We start from the raw sequence: 15,699 nt of genomic DNA on the forward strand, positions 1-15,699 counted from the left end.
GCGTTGTCGACTCCTCCGCATCTTGGCGGTAGAAAGAAAATTTTTGATATGACAGAACACAGGTTACTAAAATCACGAGAACAAGCGGAAACACAAGGCATGGTATTGTTCCGAACGATTCCAGCAGGGTTCTTCCAACAACACTGCTTACGATCATCATTATTCCCAAGCTGATCAAACTTACGACGTAAACATCTGCAAAATGAGCTGGATAGGTAACCTCAACCATTAGCTCAGTAAGTGCAACCTTATTGACTCCTTGACTCACGCCAACAATTGCCTGACTTACAAACAATAACTTTAGTGATCCTATGTGCAAGGATATCACCACCATTGTGAAGTACAAGCAATCAAGTACAGTAGCTGCTATTGCAACCGCTCTGTATCGTCTTGTTTTTGATATCAGCGTACCAGTGAATAAGGATACAAAAAATGAAATCGTCCAAGTTATCATGAGCATTTTGCCACCGATTACGTTCAGTCCAGTGGCATTCGGAAAGTTTCTGTGAAGTATTGATGTAAACAGAACTGCGATAAGCCGATTTGTTGGAAGTAAGATCAATTTAATTGACACCACGATGAGAAAGGGTCGATTTTGTAACAAATTAAGTTGTACTGAAAAAAGCCTTTTAATTTCTTCCAGTAAATTGGAGCACGAATTTCGCATACTTGATGATGTTGCTAAAGCTTCAGCTGTGCTTGGTGCAAACTTGGGTTTTTCTTTGATGAAAACAAGTGAAAATGCAAACAACAACCACATGGTGACACAGCACGCGCCGATTACGCTTACGAGACGATTTTGAATGGTTTCTGAGTTGTCGTGTATTGAGACCAAATGCGGGATGGTGGAGACATTGGCGATTTCACCCAAATCACATCCCGATCCGATAAAAGCCATAGCTGGAGCAATCTCATTTGCTGGAAACCAAACGGCTACACTACGGGTTTTCACTGGCACAAACATTATCGCAAAGACAGTAACCAACATCTGAGCACACAACGCGACAAAATAACCATCACGAAAACAGAATGCAACGCAATGCAAACTTAGTCCAATAGAAGCAAATGCAAGCATTAAGTTACATCCTTGTTTTAATCCCACTTTTCTGAGTATTAGCATCGCCGGAATACCGACTACTAGTCGTGTTATTCCATAAACGTTGCTTAACCAGTCGATCTGCCAAGGATAAACATTGAAATACTTGGACAACACGTTGTTAACTATTCCGAAAGTAGGTTGATTCATTCCGTAAAGAAATGAGGAAAGAAAAAGGAGTACGGCCAACACAAATCTTCTGGTATCCAATTCACCTTGTCCTGTTGTCGTACCCATCAAGAGTTCTGATTTTTCATTTGATAAGGATTCAACGCTTGTGACAGATTTCTCTGTTTTCATTCTGTTTGTCTAAACTCTTTTTCATGCGAAATTATCAAATGCAGAGGAATTTAGATTTCTGTAAACCACATAAATATAAATTCAATTTTATTTACTAATCACAATCTAATCTAACGCTTAATTAAACTTTTTGTAGGAATATAAATAAACCTATACTAATGCGACTATTTTGACAATATGTGGTAGGACCATTGTGGTAGGGTAAACGGAAACATGCAGTGTGGCAACGAAAAATAGCAACCACATGCGTCGATTAAAGGAGATCGTTTAAAAATATTTTGGTTTATAATATGTTGATGACCAAGAACTTTTATTCGGTCCTGGTTTACATTCTTGAGGAGTCTCAATAAAAGCGCGTGTGTGTACAAGTTTCCGTGATAGAACCAGAAGTCGTTTAATGGCCTTAGACCAACCGCTAAATCGTTTGTCGATCCCATCAATCTCAACTTTTATGTTCTAAAACGGATTGTTGTGAAATATATGCTGTATTGGTGCTTGCGTGTGGCTATTGTCCATACCTTATCCATTTTTTAAAATAGATTTTCACAGATTTTGTAACCCGTAGCTGCAGATGGTACAATATGAATGCACATTGCGAAGCATGTTTTAAACAATTGTTTTTAAATGATTTGTTTTCTTCTGATGGTGTCTGAGTAGTAAACCAATGTAGACCTTTTATGGTTAAAGCTTGCGAAAAAATATTTGTTGCGAAAACAATTGAGATGAACCCGAGGACAGTTGCAATCGTTATTTTAAAAATTAATTACATATCAAGCACAAACAATTTACTTTATTCTCCGTAATTCATATTGTAACACAATAAAATGCTCCAAGCAACCAACGGTAATGACCCTTATTCAACTAATTTGGACACGAATCTGATAAAAGTTTAGATTTTTCCGAAGTTTCAGCCTCAAGACGACGAAATGGCAACTTCTGCATAATCATAAGCAGAGTTGCAATCACCGTCATGACAAAGGGAAAGGCCAGAGAAGCAGCGGCCCCAGATTTTTCCAGCAAAGCTCTTCCTACGATGGGATAAGACATACGCATAATGCCCACGCCTGTCATGACAAGCATGGTAACTTGCAATGCTGGCAGAGGATAGGTTACTTCCATCACCAACTGCAAATTCACAACTGCAGCAGCTCCAATAAAGAAGCCCACAAGAACCACGCCAGCATAAACCGTAAGTAATGACTTGAATATAATGCCGATCAACGTTAACAAAGTGGACGCTGAAACCAACATCAGGGAAATTATCGCTATAGCCCTGTAGCGTTTTGTTTTCGTAATGATTGGCCCAGTAAGGAAGCCAGCAACAACAAACATTAACCAGGATCCCATCAGTACAAAACCAGCTGTTGAATTAAGGTTCTTTTCGTTAGGAAACTGTTTGTGCAGCACTGACGAGAGTAGAATTGTGTAGTTTCGTAAAACTGGATTCACAATTCCAATAGCAGCCCAGATGGTCAGGAAATGTCGATCGGTAAAAAGATTTTTTAAAGTTGTTCCAAACTGTCGCAGGTCATTCTTCACCAACCCATACTTTGCTCTCTCACGAGCTTGCCAAACTTCCGCTTTGGCCTGTGCAATGCTTGGAGGCAAATCGGGTTTGTCTTTCACAAACAGAAGCGTTATTATAAACACAACTGCCAAAATACAACAAATCGTCCAAAATACATAGGTCAGTTTCAAACGCATGTAATTTATGCTATCCGAAATATGTATCAGGTTGGACAATGTCACCGCACCACAAGCTTCACCAACCGCTCTGCTCACAGTTAGAACCGCATTTACATTCGCCATTTCGTTAGCTGGAAACCAAATGGAGGCTGTTGCGGTTTGTATAGATGTTGTTGCTACGGTGCTGAAGCCTTCCGAAGCTTGTCCAACTATAGCAAGCGGAAATCCGGAAGGAATCAAAATGGATATGCCGTCAAGGGCAAACCCGAGAAACAAAAACCCAGTCATCATTAATGTTGCGGTTTTAAATCCTATTCGGGTAACAAGAAAAGATACAGGAGCCGTCGCAGATATAAACATTACAGCCTGTGTGATTGTCAGCCAGTCTATTTGCCAAGGTTGAACATTGTAGAACTTGGTCAAAACGTCGTTGGCAGACCCAAACAACGACTGATTAAATCCACGAATCCCGATAATCACAAACATAAGGCCCACAACAAGAAACCTCCTTTTGAAAGTCTTGATTTCATAGACTGTTTTGTTGTCCTGGACACTACATCGCTCTCCATTGTATTCCGGATTGACATCTTTCATTTTTCTTTGCAAAACCACAATATATATTAACAAGCAATTGCTTTGAAAACATAAACCTAAAAAATATGTGTATCCACCATTTGATTTATAATATCAGTTCTGACATTTTTATACCGTTAGATTAGTTTGTTTTCTTTAAACATACAGCATACTTGTTTGTCGTTTTCCCTACTACCTGCCGATAAAATAGGAACTTTGGAACAAGAACAAGTAACTGATTATATTATTCTAAAAAAATCCAGCAATTTTTGTCCAGCAACCGCTTTGCTGACGACCATCATTATCTTCGAACTGATTAAGATTACAACGAAATAATCTGCAACTTGAGCAGGATATTTGAACTTGAGCAAAGCCCCAACCATGTGAGGTCCTTAAATGCGTCTCAAATTTGCAAATTATAACTATTCAGATTCTGTTTTGACGACACAAACCAAACAGGTTAGTGTCATACCACGCAAGAAGGATACCGTCACAAAGTCTAAACATTGTAGCAGGATAAAAGCAATCAATAGCGCAAACAAAAACTACAATCGCTTTAACAGATAACAAATGATAGGAACTGCATGTGTTGCCAATTTGTTTCCGCGTTAAAAGGAAATCGTTTCAAACTTTTTCTTTACATAGTTTTTTTGACGTCGTCTTCCGTTCAGTTTAGCTTTGCTGACGTTTTTATGCCTTTTCAAACGTTATTTCAACATATTCGATGCCTTTGAAAGTTGCTTTTGTAATCATAACATCTTTGCAGCTATATTTAATTTGAGATGGAGCGATTTTTGCTCTACCGGGATTGTGTATAAAGTCAACAATGTCAACGTTTATGTGTTAAAAAAATTCCTAACATGAAAGAAAGCTTTACCTGTGATCGCTTGTGTTTTCAGATTTTGAACCACAGCAGCGATTATAAACGTCGTGACATCCCCCACCTACTGGATGGTGCCATGTGATTGGAACTTTGAAGTGAGGAAGTTGACAACGGTTGCAATTGATTCGGTGTCAGAATAAATCGACTCAACATTTGCCGAAAACGCATCTCCTCATCTTGGTGATGAGACATAAACGTCATTAAAGAGTTGATTCGGGTGTCGGCGATAATGCTTTTAGTATATGTGTCTTAAGTTTCAGCATAGGTCGTGGGCCTGGTTCCAATAATTTTATTTGCGGTGTCTATGATGGGTGACTGAGGTGCCATAGTATACATATATATTTACTTAAGTACTTGATTTTGCATGCAAGCGGCCCTCAAAATTTGCACAGCCCAACATTGCAAATTAACCGCAATGTACAGCCTTGTTTATGCATTTGACAAAAACCAACAAAATTATTACATATTAAAAAGAATTCAAAATCCAAAAAAATACATGTTCGATACAAGTGTGGTTTTACATTGCATACGTCAATAACACAGCAAACAAACATGTTTTTATTCTGATACACAATCTTAAATAACAATAATTACAATCAAATTGAGAGCATAATTCCAAAAAGGTACACAACAAAACCTTACAAACATGCAAACGGTGAACAACTAAATTGCGTTCTCAATTTCAACTATTCGATAAAAGTTTGGTTGTTTCCGAAGTTTCTGCCTCATAGCGGCGAAAAGGCAATTTCTGCATTAGCAAAAGCAAAGTGGAAAATACGATCATGCCAAAGGGAAAAGCCAAACAAGCAGCCGCTCCTGCTTTCTCCAGCAAAAATCTACCCACTACAGGATAGCATAGACGCATAATACCCAATCCAATCATGCTTAGCATAGTAACTTGCAATGTGGGCAGAGGATAAGTAACTTCAACCACCAACTCGAATTTGGCTATACAAGCTACTCCTATGAAAAAGCCCACAAGAACTACGCCTGTGCAAACTGTAGCCAATGAGTTAGTAATAATGCCTATCAACGCTATTAAACTTGCTATTGAAAGCAGTATTAAAGATATAACTGCGATTGCCCTGTAGCGTTTTGTTTTTGTAAGGATTGGTCCAGCAAAAATGCCAGCTACTACAAACAATAACCAGGATCCCATTAACACAAAACCAGATGTTGAGTCAAGGTTTGTGACATTGGGAAACTGTTTGTGAAGCACTGACGAGAGTAGAATTGTGTAGTTTCGTAACACCGGATTCACAATTCCTAACACAGCCCAGATGGTCAGGAAATGTCGATCGGTAAAAAGATTCTTTAAAGTTGTCGCAAACTGTCGCAGGCCTTCCTTTACAGACACAGCCTTAGCTCTCTCACGAGCTTGACAAACTTCCGCTTTGGCCTGTGCGATGCTTGGAGGAAGATCAGGTTTGTCTTTGACGCAAAAAATCGTCAACATAAACACAACTGCAAGAATTCCAGAAACAGTCCCGAACACATATGTAAGTTTTAAGCGCACGTTATTGGCGCTATCTGAAATATGTAACACGTTGGACAAGGTCACCGCTCCACAAGCTTCACCAACCGCTCTGCTAATAGTTAGAAAGGCATTTACATTTGACACTTCGTTAGCTGGAAACCAAATGGAAGCTGTTGCAGTTTGTATAGATAATGTTGCCACCGAACTAAACCCAACTAACGCTTGACCGGCTATAGCAAGTGGAAAACCGTTTGGAATCCACACGGATACGCCGTCAAGGGCAAACCCAATTAGCAAATATGCGTTCATCAATATGTCTGCCGATTTATACCCAATTCGGGTGACAATAAAGGAGTATGGAATTGTCGCGGATATGAACACTACAGCCTGTGTGATTGTCAGCCAGTCTATTTGCCACGGTTGTACTTGGTAGAACTTGCTGAGAACATTGTTGGCAGACCCGAACAACGACTGATTAAATCCACGAATGCCGATGGTGATGAACATGAGTCCTGCAATCAGAAATCTTCTTCTGTCGCTCTTGATTTCATAGTTTCCCTCAGAATCTTCCTGGTTATTCGTGCTTTCTGTGATCATCGATTTGTCGTTTTCCATATTTTGCAAATTACAAGTTAGACATTCACTAATTTCCTATTTGTATCTATTTATATGTTTGGCAATATGCAAGTAGTTTATTAAATCGAGCTTGCAATTGTCCTGCCTTAAGTTAGGAAATATCACTTGTTCTTTTTTCAAACGGTTCGATTATAGTTTTGATGTCCATATACTAAAATATAAGCTTAAATTGCATATGATAATATTACAACTATAGCTCTTGTTTTGCATTACCCCATTTTCGGAAATAATAAATAGTACAGTGTATGTACATTGTTCACGTTTTAGCTGTCGAACTCAATGGAACGGATTTTTTTATTGTAATATTTTTATCGCTAGCGCTAAAGACTGAGTAAACACCTTTGTTAACATTTTCATGCATTTTCAAATGACTTCAAGCGTTCTGGCATATATTTGAAGTGCTTTCAGCAGCGAGTTTCATTTTCTACTAAGCTACACTCTTGTTTTGCAATCAGTTAATCGTAACTTTCTAAACTGCATTGCTGCACTGCGGTAGAGCTGACAATAACTTCCTGTGTGCCTTTTTTCTTGGTAAAACGAAAGGCTTGCGAAAGCAAATAATACCATGCAAATATGTTGTTAACTTGATTGGGATGTAAAGCCCCAACCATGTGAGGTCCTCGAATGCGTCTCAAAATTGCAAATTATAACTTTTCAGATTCTGTTTTGTCGTCACAAACTACACAGGTTATTGTCATACCACGCAAGAGGTACACCGTCACTAAGTCTAAACATTTTAGCAGGATCAACGCAATCAAAAGCTCAAATAAAAACTGCAATCGCTTCAACAGATAGCGGAACTGCACGCGTTGCCGATTTGTTTCTGCGTTAAAAAAATTGTTTCAAAATTTTGCTTTATAGGGACGAAGTCTTTCTTTCGGTTTGGCTTTGCCAACATTTTAAAGTTTTTTAAAACGTTGATTCATTATAATTGATGCCTTCGTTTTTGTAATCAAAACAACTTCCAACGTATATAAGTATTGAATAAATTATATCGTTTAAGTTATCGTTAGTATGTTTCCACCAATTTAGTTTAATACTGCGACCTGTGCAAAATTGGTGGACAACATTGGTGCTATATTTAATTAAGATAGGGCGCCAAAATGTTATGGTGAATACGTTTCCATGGTACCGCTTAGCAATAGGTGATGTTATTGAACGAGGTCATTTCGTAAATCAATCGTTATTTTGAAGAATTTACTTGGGGATTATGGTTGAAACCTAACAATGTCAACGTTTATGTGTTAAAATGAAATTCCTAATATGGAATTGATGATTTACCGGTGATCGCTTGTGTTTTCAGACTTTTATCCACAGCGATTATAAACGTCATGGGACCCTCACCTACTGGATAGTGTCATGTGATTGCAACTTTGCTCTGAGGAAGTTGACAATGGTTGCAATCGATTCGGAGTCAGAATAAATCGACTCAAGATTTGCCGAAAATGCATCTCCCCATCTTGGTGATGAGACATAAACGTCTTTAAAAAGTTGCTTCAAGTGTCGGCGATAATGCTTTAATGAGGAGCTGGCTACAAATATGTCCAGGTAAACATTGCATTGACCTGCAATGATTCGTGCTTCGTGCAATGAAATGGAGCACTCGCAAATGAACTGGTAGTAAACCAATTCGGACGGCGCCAAACTTGGCTACGTCGATGACCACCGTGATCTGCCGGTTATCAGCAATTGTTGTGCTTCTTCTATTATCCTGGTATATCAGCTCAAAAAATATTTGGCAAACAGCGGTATTGTTTTCACTACATAAAAAAGATTGATTTTGGAATATATATGGTAATTCCTGCCTAACTTGTTGTAAAGTCTTAAATACTGTCACTTATTACCTGATTTCAGCATTTGGACGTTTCTGTATGTGTTTTAAGTTTAAGTATAGGTCCTGGGCCTGGTTCTAATAACTTTACTTGCGGTTTCTATGATAGGAGACAGAGGTGCGATCGTATTTATATATTAACTCAAGCATTTTTGGATGATTTTGCCTAAAAGTATGCGTCGTTCAATACATGTTCGATGCAGGTATGGTTTTACATTGCGTACGTGAAAAACACATCAAACCATCAACTTTTAATTCTGATGCTCAAATAACAGTAATTACGATCAAATTGAGAGCATCATTCCAAAAACATCCACAACAAAACGTTACAAACATGCAAACGGTGAACAACTCAATTCAGCTTTTAATTTGGAGTATCCGGCAAAAGATTGGTTGTTTCCGAAGTTTCTGCCTCAAAACGGCGAAAAGGCAATTTCTGCATTATTATAAGCAGAGTGGAAATTACGACCATGCCAAAGGGAAAGCCCAGACAAGCAGCAGCCCCTGCATTCTCCAGCAATAATCTACCCACTAAAGGATAACATAGACGCATAATACCCATTCCAATCATGCTTAGCATAGTAACTTGCAATGTGGGCAGGGGATAAGTAACTTCAACCACCAACTCGAATTTGGTTATAGAAGCTACTCCTATGAAAAAGCCCACAAGAACTACGCCTGTGCATACTGTAGCCAATGAGTTGGTTAATGTGCCGATCAACGCTATTAAACTTGCTATTGAAAGCAGTATTAAAGATATAACCGCGATTGCCCTGTAGCGTTTTGTTTTTGTTAGGATTGGTCCCGCAAATGAGCCAGATACTATAAACATTAACCAGGATCCCATTAACACAAAACCAGCTGTTGAGTTAAGGTTTGTTACATGGGGAAACTGTTTGTGCAGCACTGACGAGAGTAGAATTGTGTAGTTTCGTAACACCGGATTCACAATACCCACAACAGCCCAGAGTATCAGGAAATGTCGATCGGTAAAAAGATTCTTTAAAGTTGTCGCAAACTGTCGCAGGCCTTCCTTTACAGACACAGCCTTAGCTCTGTCACGAGCTTGACAAACTTCCGCTTTGGCCTGTGCGATGCTTGGTGGCAAATCGGGTTTGTCTTTGACAAAAAGAAGCGTCAATATAAACACAACTGCAAGAATTCCAGAAACAGTCCCGAACACATATGTAAGTTTTAAGCGCACGTAATTGGCGCTATCTGAAATATATATCAGGTTGGACAATGTCACCGCACCACAAGCTTCACCAACCGCTCTGCTAATAGTGAGAAAGGCATTTACATTTGACACTTCGTTAGCTGGAAACCAAATGGCAGCTGTTGCAGTTTGTATGGAGAATGTGGCCACCGAACTAAACCCAACTAACGCTTGACCGGTTATAGCAAGTGGAAAACCGTTTGGAATCCACACGGATACGCCGTCAAGGGCAAACCCAATTAGCAAATATGCGTTCATCATTATGACTGCTGATTTATACCCAATTCGGGTGACAAAAAAGGAGTATGGAATTGTCGCAAATATGAATACCAGAGCCTGTGTGATTGTCAGCCAGTCTATCTGCCACGGTTGTACTTGGTAGAACTTGCTGAGAACATTGTTGGCAGACCCGAACAACGACTGATTAAATCCACGAATGCTAATGGTGATGAACATGAGTCCCACAATCAGAAATCTTCTTTTGTCGCTCTTGATTTCATAGTTTCCTTCAGAATCTTTCCGGTTATTCCTGCTTTCTGTGATCATCGATTTATCGTTTTCCATTTTTTGCAAATTACAAGTTAGACATTCACTAATTTCCTATTTACATATATTTTCTGTTTGGCAATATGCAAGTAGTTTATTAAATCGAGCTTGCAATTGTCGTGCCATAGGGTAGAAAATATCACAGTCCAAAAAATATTTTTTTTTCTTTCAAACGGTTCGATTAGAGTTTTGATGTCCATATACTAAAATATAAGCATAAATTGCGTATGATAATAATACAACCAATGTTTGTATTAACCCATTTTCGGAAATAATAAATAGGTTGTTTGTGCAGTGTATGTACATTGTTTACGTGTTAGCTGTCGAACTCAATGAAACGGATTTTTTTATTGCAATGTACTATCGCTAGCGCTGAAGACTGAGTAAACACCTTTGTTAACATTTTCATGTATTTTCAAATGACCTCAAGCGTTCTGGCATATATTTGAAGTGCTTTCAACAGCGAGTTTTATTTTCTACTAAGCTACACTCTCGCATGTTTTGCAATCAGTTAATCGTCAAACTGCAATGCTGCATTGCGGTGGAGCCGACATTAATTTCCTGTGTGCCTTTTTTCTTGCAAAACGAAGGGCAAAATGGAGGCTTGCCAAAGCAAACAATCCTATGCAAATATGTTATCACAAGAAGTTTCTGGAGTGTTCATAGCTGTCATAGCAACTGTGTCCATATCTGATCCTCCCACGTTATCTTCCAATTTGCTCGTTGTCAAAGCGGCAATAAAATCAATACCGTGCGTTAAAGATGTATGTGAAAAATAAGCGTGTATTACTCGGAATAGAAAAGCCAAAGAAAGCAGAAGTGAAGGTGCTGATGATTGACTTGTTAGCCAACACAGGAGAACCACGCAGATGACGTCTCGCGGTACATATCATCTCTCGGTGGCCGACAGGTCCAGACTTTTTCTGCGGAAAGGAGATTTGCTCCAGTGATTGACGGGAAATGCAATGAACACAGAAGAAGTCGAAATATGCTACTTCGTCGGTAAAGCTCAATCCCCAGTGGTTTAATTGAATTCTTCGTATTGGGGATAGATTGAAGATATACTACCGTATGATTACAACCTGACAAGACTAGTAATTATGCAGCACCATTACAAGGTTGGTCACTTATGGAACTGCCCAGACATGGACTATGCTGCGCCAGAGCTCTTCGAAAAGTGGCGCCACAATGAAGAACTCATGATTTGCGTGATTGTTAACGGTTAATGCAAACAGTGATTAACCGCAGATTGGAATATAATATATTCTTACAAAAACACCACTCCTACCCCAAATCTCTTATTTAGCTAAAACTTACCCCCTCCCTCGCCGGCAGCGAGAAGCGGTCGATGGCATTGTGGCAAGCTTTGTTGCAGGCCACCAGAACCCCACCCTTCCCGTTAAAACCCTGGCGGCGTCTTTCGACCACGGTGGTTACGGCGTCGCCAACATACCACTCTATGCTGACTTATTTTATCTCTTTCCTGTCAAAGATTATTATAAACACAGAATACTGGACACACCCACAACCCCAGCCCTTTTATTTACAGAGTACAACATTGGTTTTCAACTTTCTACAATTTTTAATTTGAGAATACGTAATAATTTACCCCATTCAACAACACCTTCTCCGTTCTATCAGCACCTCCTTTCTTTAGTTAAAAATCTAAACCCCACGGAATTGGAATTACTTTCTCCTAAGTTGAAACCATCTTATTTACGTCTATCAAACCCTCCACCCGATACTTCTTATTTTACTGACTGGTCTTTAGTTCATTTCAGTTCCCTACCTAATTATTTAAAAACCTTTAATTATCGACTTACTTTGCAAGTTTTACCCCTGAAATATCATTATTTACCCTTTCTTTTAGACAACGACTCCTTATGTACCCTTTGTTCCTTAAGTTACGAAACAACCGAACATTTATTTTTTAATTGCACGAAAATTCAAGCACTCCGCACCTTGGTTATCTCTATGTTAAGAGCACTTTCACCTTCGAACCAACATTATTTTGATCAACCCAATCATTTGTTTTTCCCTAAATTAATTAACAACACCCAAGAGAATCAAGCCCTCATTATTATTTTAAATACCTCACTTTCCCACACAATATGGAAAACCCGTAATAAAGTAAAGAAAAACCTCATCCCCGCAACAAACCTCCCCAATAAATTGACACGATCCTTCTCCCAATCGCTTTACTTGAAACTTCGTTTAATACGGAACAGGCCAGATCCTATCCTTGAGGCGGCCTTGTCCAAAGCCGTAGATTTTTTAAAAAATAAATAATAAAAATAAGGACTCCACAGAATTTTATCATTTTTTATCACTAAGCCTGCCTAATATAATATTATGTACCGTAAATTCTCCCCTTTTATATGCGTTCTCTTCCAGTAAACTAACCATGTGTAATCCTCCCCCTTTTATATGCGTTCTCTTCTAAAAAGAAAAAAAACAACTATGTGTAATTCTCCCCCTTTTTATATGCGCTCACTTCCAACAAACAAGCTATGTTCGTGTAACTCTCCTTTATTTGCGCTAGCTTCTTGTGTTATCCATTTTTTCCCCCTTTTTTTTGCATGCGTTACCTTATTGCTGAGTGAAATTTCCTTGTTTATATATCCCTTTTGTTTTTGTTTGGTTTTTTCTTGCACTTTGTAAATATTGTAAATACCAGAACTATCCTTTTTTAGCGCTAGCTTCCTACGTTTATTATCCCGTTTTCGTTACCCGCTGGGCATCTCCTAAATGCCCTAATAAATAAAAAAAAAAAAAAAAAAGCAGATTGGAATATATGTGGTTTCATAAAGCTTTGCACAATAATAAACATGTTTGAACGACTTCCTTTGAGAGTGAAAACAAATCCAAAAACAAACAAAGTTCCTATCATTTATCATACAACACTGTTTGCTTTATGTTCAATCTGCTGCTGTAAAATAGCAGTTATTGGGGTTTTGTGTGGTTTGAAACTGTGTACAATACTTACATGGCGTGATTATTGGTTTACAGGAGACTAATTTACTCGGATGCCAGCTGCTTTCGGCATGGCGGCAAAACAATAATTTTATTCTTTGACAAAAAAAATTTTGGACAAAATTAAAAGATATCATGCTTCTCATTCTTGTGTATCAGTTTCATTGGCACACCCCCGCGCATTTAAAGGTCTGTATTTCGCAGAACTTTCCACATCCAACCAATTTGGCATCGACTGCCTTATCGGTGCAATTGTTAATGTAATTTGTAATTTATTACTTCCCAATTTTAACGGTCGTGATGATGGCGAAAACGAGACGATACTGCAGTACCAATAGCAGCAGCTTATCGGCTGGATTAAACTTTACAATAGCGGTTGCGGTCATAGGTAGCCTATATTCGAATAAATTAAGTTACCAGCTCTGGCATTTCTTGCCTTGTTCAGTGGTTGGTAATGGATGCAAGAGCTTTTGATAAACGTCGAATATCGTTGATAGCTTCTATTAGTTCTGGCGTAATATTAGTAAATTCAGAATAATGATTGTTGGGGCAGTGATTCAAAGGAAAGTTGCTTGAATTTCACGGTGTAATACAATATCTACAGCCGCCTGTGTTCTGGCATTTAAAAAGACCCAATTCAGTTGGCTGAAAGAAAAGATTAGACCAAACAATTTTCAGGATTAAAACCTGCGTGACAGTTGAATAAACAAAACTAATCAGTCAGTTATTTTTTGGATCATTCTGACAAAAGATAAATCCGCTGAAATACGTGTAATTGTCGACGTATCAAATAAATTTATGCAGCATTAGCATAATTTTAAGTGAGAAGAGATTGTTAACTTCGGTTCCAACAACGATTGCATCTAGCCTGCGTATGAAAAAATGAAAATCTACGAACCGACATGCAGTGGTGGCCAAAGTGTCAGAGGCAACGACAAACCAAACTACGATATTAGGACGTACAAAAGAAGATTTCTGGTTGCTGGTCTCATATTCGTAAGCATTGGGATTCGTGGATTTAACCAGTCGTTGTTTGGATCAGCCAACGACGTATTGGCCAAGTTCTATCATGTAGAACCCTGGCAAATAGACTGGATAACAATAACACAGGCTGTAATATTCGTCTCATCGTCACTCCCATTATCTTTTCTTGTTACTCGAATGGGATTTAAAACGGCAACTTTAACGATGGTCGGATTTTTATTTCTCGGGTTTGCCCTCAACGTCATATCCACTTGGATTCCTTTCGGATTTCCACTTGCTCTAGTTGGACAAGCTTCTGAAGGCTTCAGTTCGGTGGCTACAATGTCTATGCAAACAGCAACAGTCGCCATTTGGTTTCCAGCTAACGAAGTTTCGAACGCAAATGCATTTCTAAGCGTAGGCAGAGGGGTTGGAGAAGCTTGTGGTGCGGTGACCTTGTCCAACCTGATACATATTTCAGATAGCACGAATGACGTACGTTTAAAACTAACCTATGTATGTGGGACAGTTACTTGTATTTTGGCTGTTGTGTTTGTCATAACGTTTCTATTCGTCAAAGACAAACCCGATTTACCACCAAGCATTGCACAGGCCAAAGCGGAAGTTTGGCAAGCTGGTCAGAGGGAACAAGTTGCGACAGTAAAGGAAGACCTGCGACAGTTTGCGACAACTTTAAAAACTCTTTTCACCGACCGTCATTTCCTGACCATCTGGACAGCTATTGCGTTCGGGAGTCCGGTTTTACGAAACTACACGATCTTACTCTCATCAGTGCTGCACTCACCGTTTCCTCAAACAGAAAACTTGAATTCAACAACTGGTTTTGTGTTGATGGGTTCCTGGTTAATGTTCACTATAGCTGGCTTCATTATAGGACCCATCATAACAAAAACAAAACGCTACAGGGCAATTGCGGTAATATTCTCAATGTTAGTTTCCGCAGCAACTTTGGTTGTGTTGATCGGGATATTAACTAACTCATTGGTTACAGTTTGCACTGGGATGATTCTTGTGGGTTTCTTTGTAGGATTTACTTCTGTTATCAGATTCGAGTTGGTGATGGAAATAACATATCCCCAACCCCCACTGCAAGTTACGATGCTTCACATGATTGGTGTGGGTATCATGCGTTTATGTTACCCCATTGTAGGAAGAGCTTTGCTGGAGAACTCAGGAGCTGCTGCTTCTATGTCCTTTCCCTTTGTCATGGCCGTACTTTCCACTCTACTTTTTTCAATACAGAAGTTGCCTTTTCGGCGCTTTGCGGCAGAAACTTCGGAAACAACTGATTTACTTCTGGAACATTAAATTTGAATTGAATTTTTCGATCGCTTTTATTTGTATCCAATCTGTATTGGACATAAGCACGGCGACACTCCATTTTACTCATTATTAATACCAGCCACGCCGTTTTGCCAATATGTGTTGTTTTCTGTACAGACGAAAACGACAAAACACTTCTTTGCACCAATCAATTTTTGTTAAGTTTATTTGGATG

General features: G+C 38.9%; 4 protein-coding genes across 4 annotated transcripts; 1 reads left to right on the forward strand and 3 right to left on the reverse strand.

Annotated features, from left to right (window-relative positions):
* Positions 1-2,257: 2,257 nt before the first annotated feature.
* On the reverse strand, positions 2,258-3,676 carry LOC145914534 (choline/ethanolamine transporter flvcr2a-like). The gene has a single exon (XM_083002354.1). The coding sequence runs from the start codon at positions 3,674-3,676 to the stop codon at positions 2,258-2,260; it is 1,419 nt and encodes a 472-aa protein (XP_082858480.1).
* A 1,544-nt stretch (positions 3,677-5,220) lies between these two features.
* On the reverse strand, positions 5,221-6,630 carry LOC145914535 (putative MFS-type transporter C09D4.1). The gene has a single exon (XM_083002355.1). It carries the CDS (start codon positions 6,628-6,630, stop codon positions 5,221-5,223), a length of 1,410 nt encoding a protein of 469 aa, XP_082858481.1.
* Positions 6,631-8,846: 2,216 nt separating this feature from the next.
* On the reverse strand, positions 8,847-10,262 carry LOC145914536 (choline/ethanolamine transporter FLVCR2-like). The gene has a single exon (XM_083002356.1). It carries the CDS (start codon positions 10,260-10,262, stop codon positions 8,847-8,849), a length of 1,416 nt encoding a protein of 471 aa, XP_082858482.1.
* A 3,837-nt stretch (positions 10,263-14,099) lies between these two features.
* On the forward strand, positions 14,100-15,509 carry LOC145914537 (choline/ethanolamine transporter FLVCR2-like). Its single transcript, XM_083002357.1, has one exon. It carries the CDS (start codon positions 14,100-14,102, stop codon positions 15,507-15,509), a length of 1,410 nt encoding a protein of 469 aa, XP_082858483.1.
* Positions 15,510-15,699: the final 190 nt, after the last annotated feature.

The sequence above is a fragment of the Ascidia mentula genome, chromosome 9 (assembly GCF_947561715.1).
Source record: "Ascidia mentula chromosome 9, kaAscMent1.1, whole genome shotgun sequence".
NCBI lineage: Eukaryota > Metazoa > Chordata > Ascidiacea > Phlebobranchia > Ascidiidae > Ascidia > Ascidia mentula.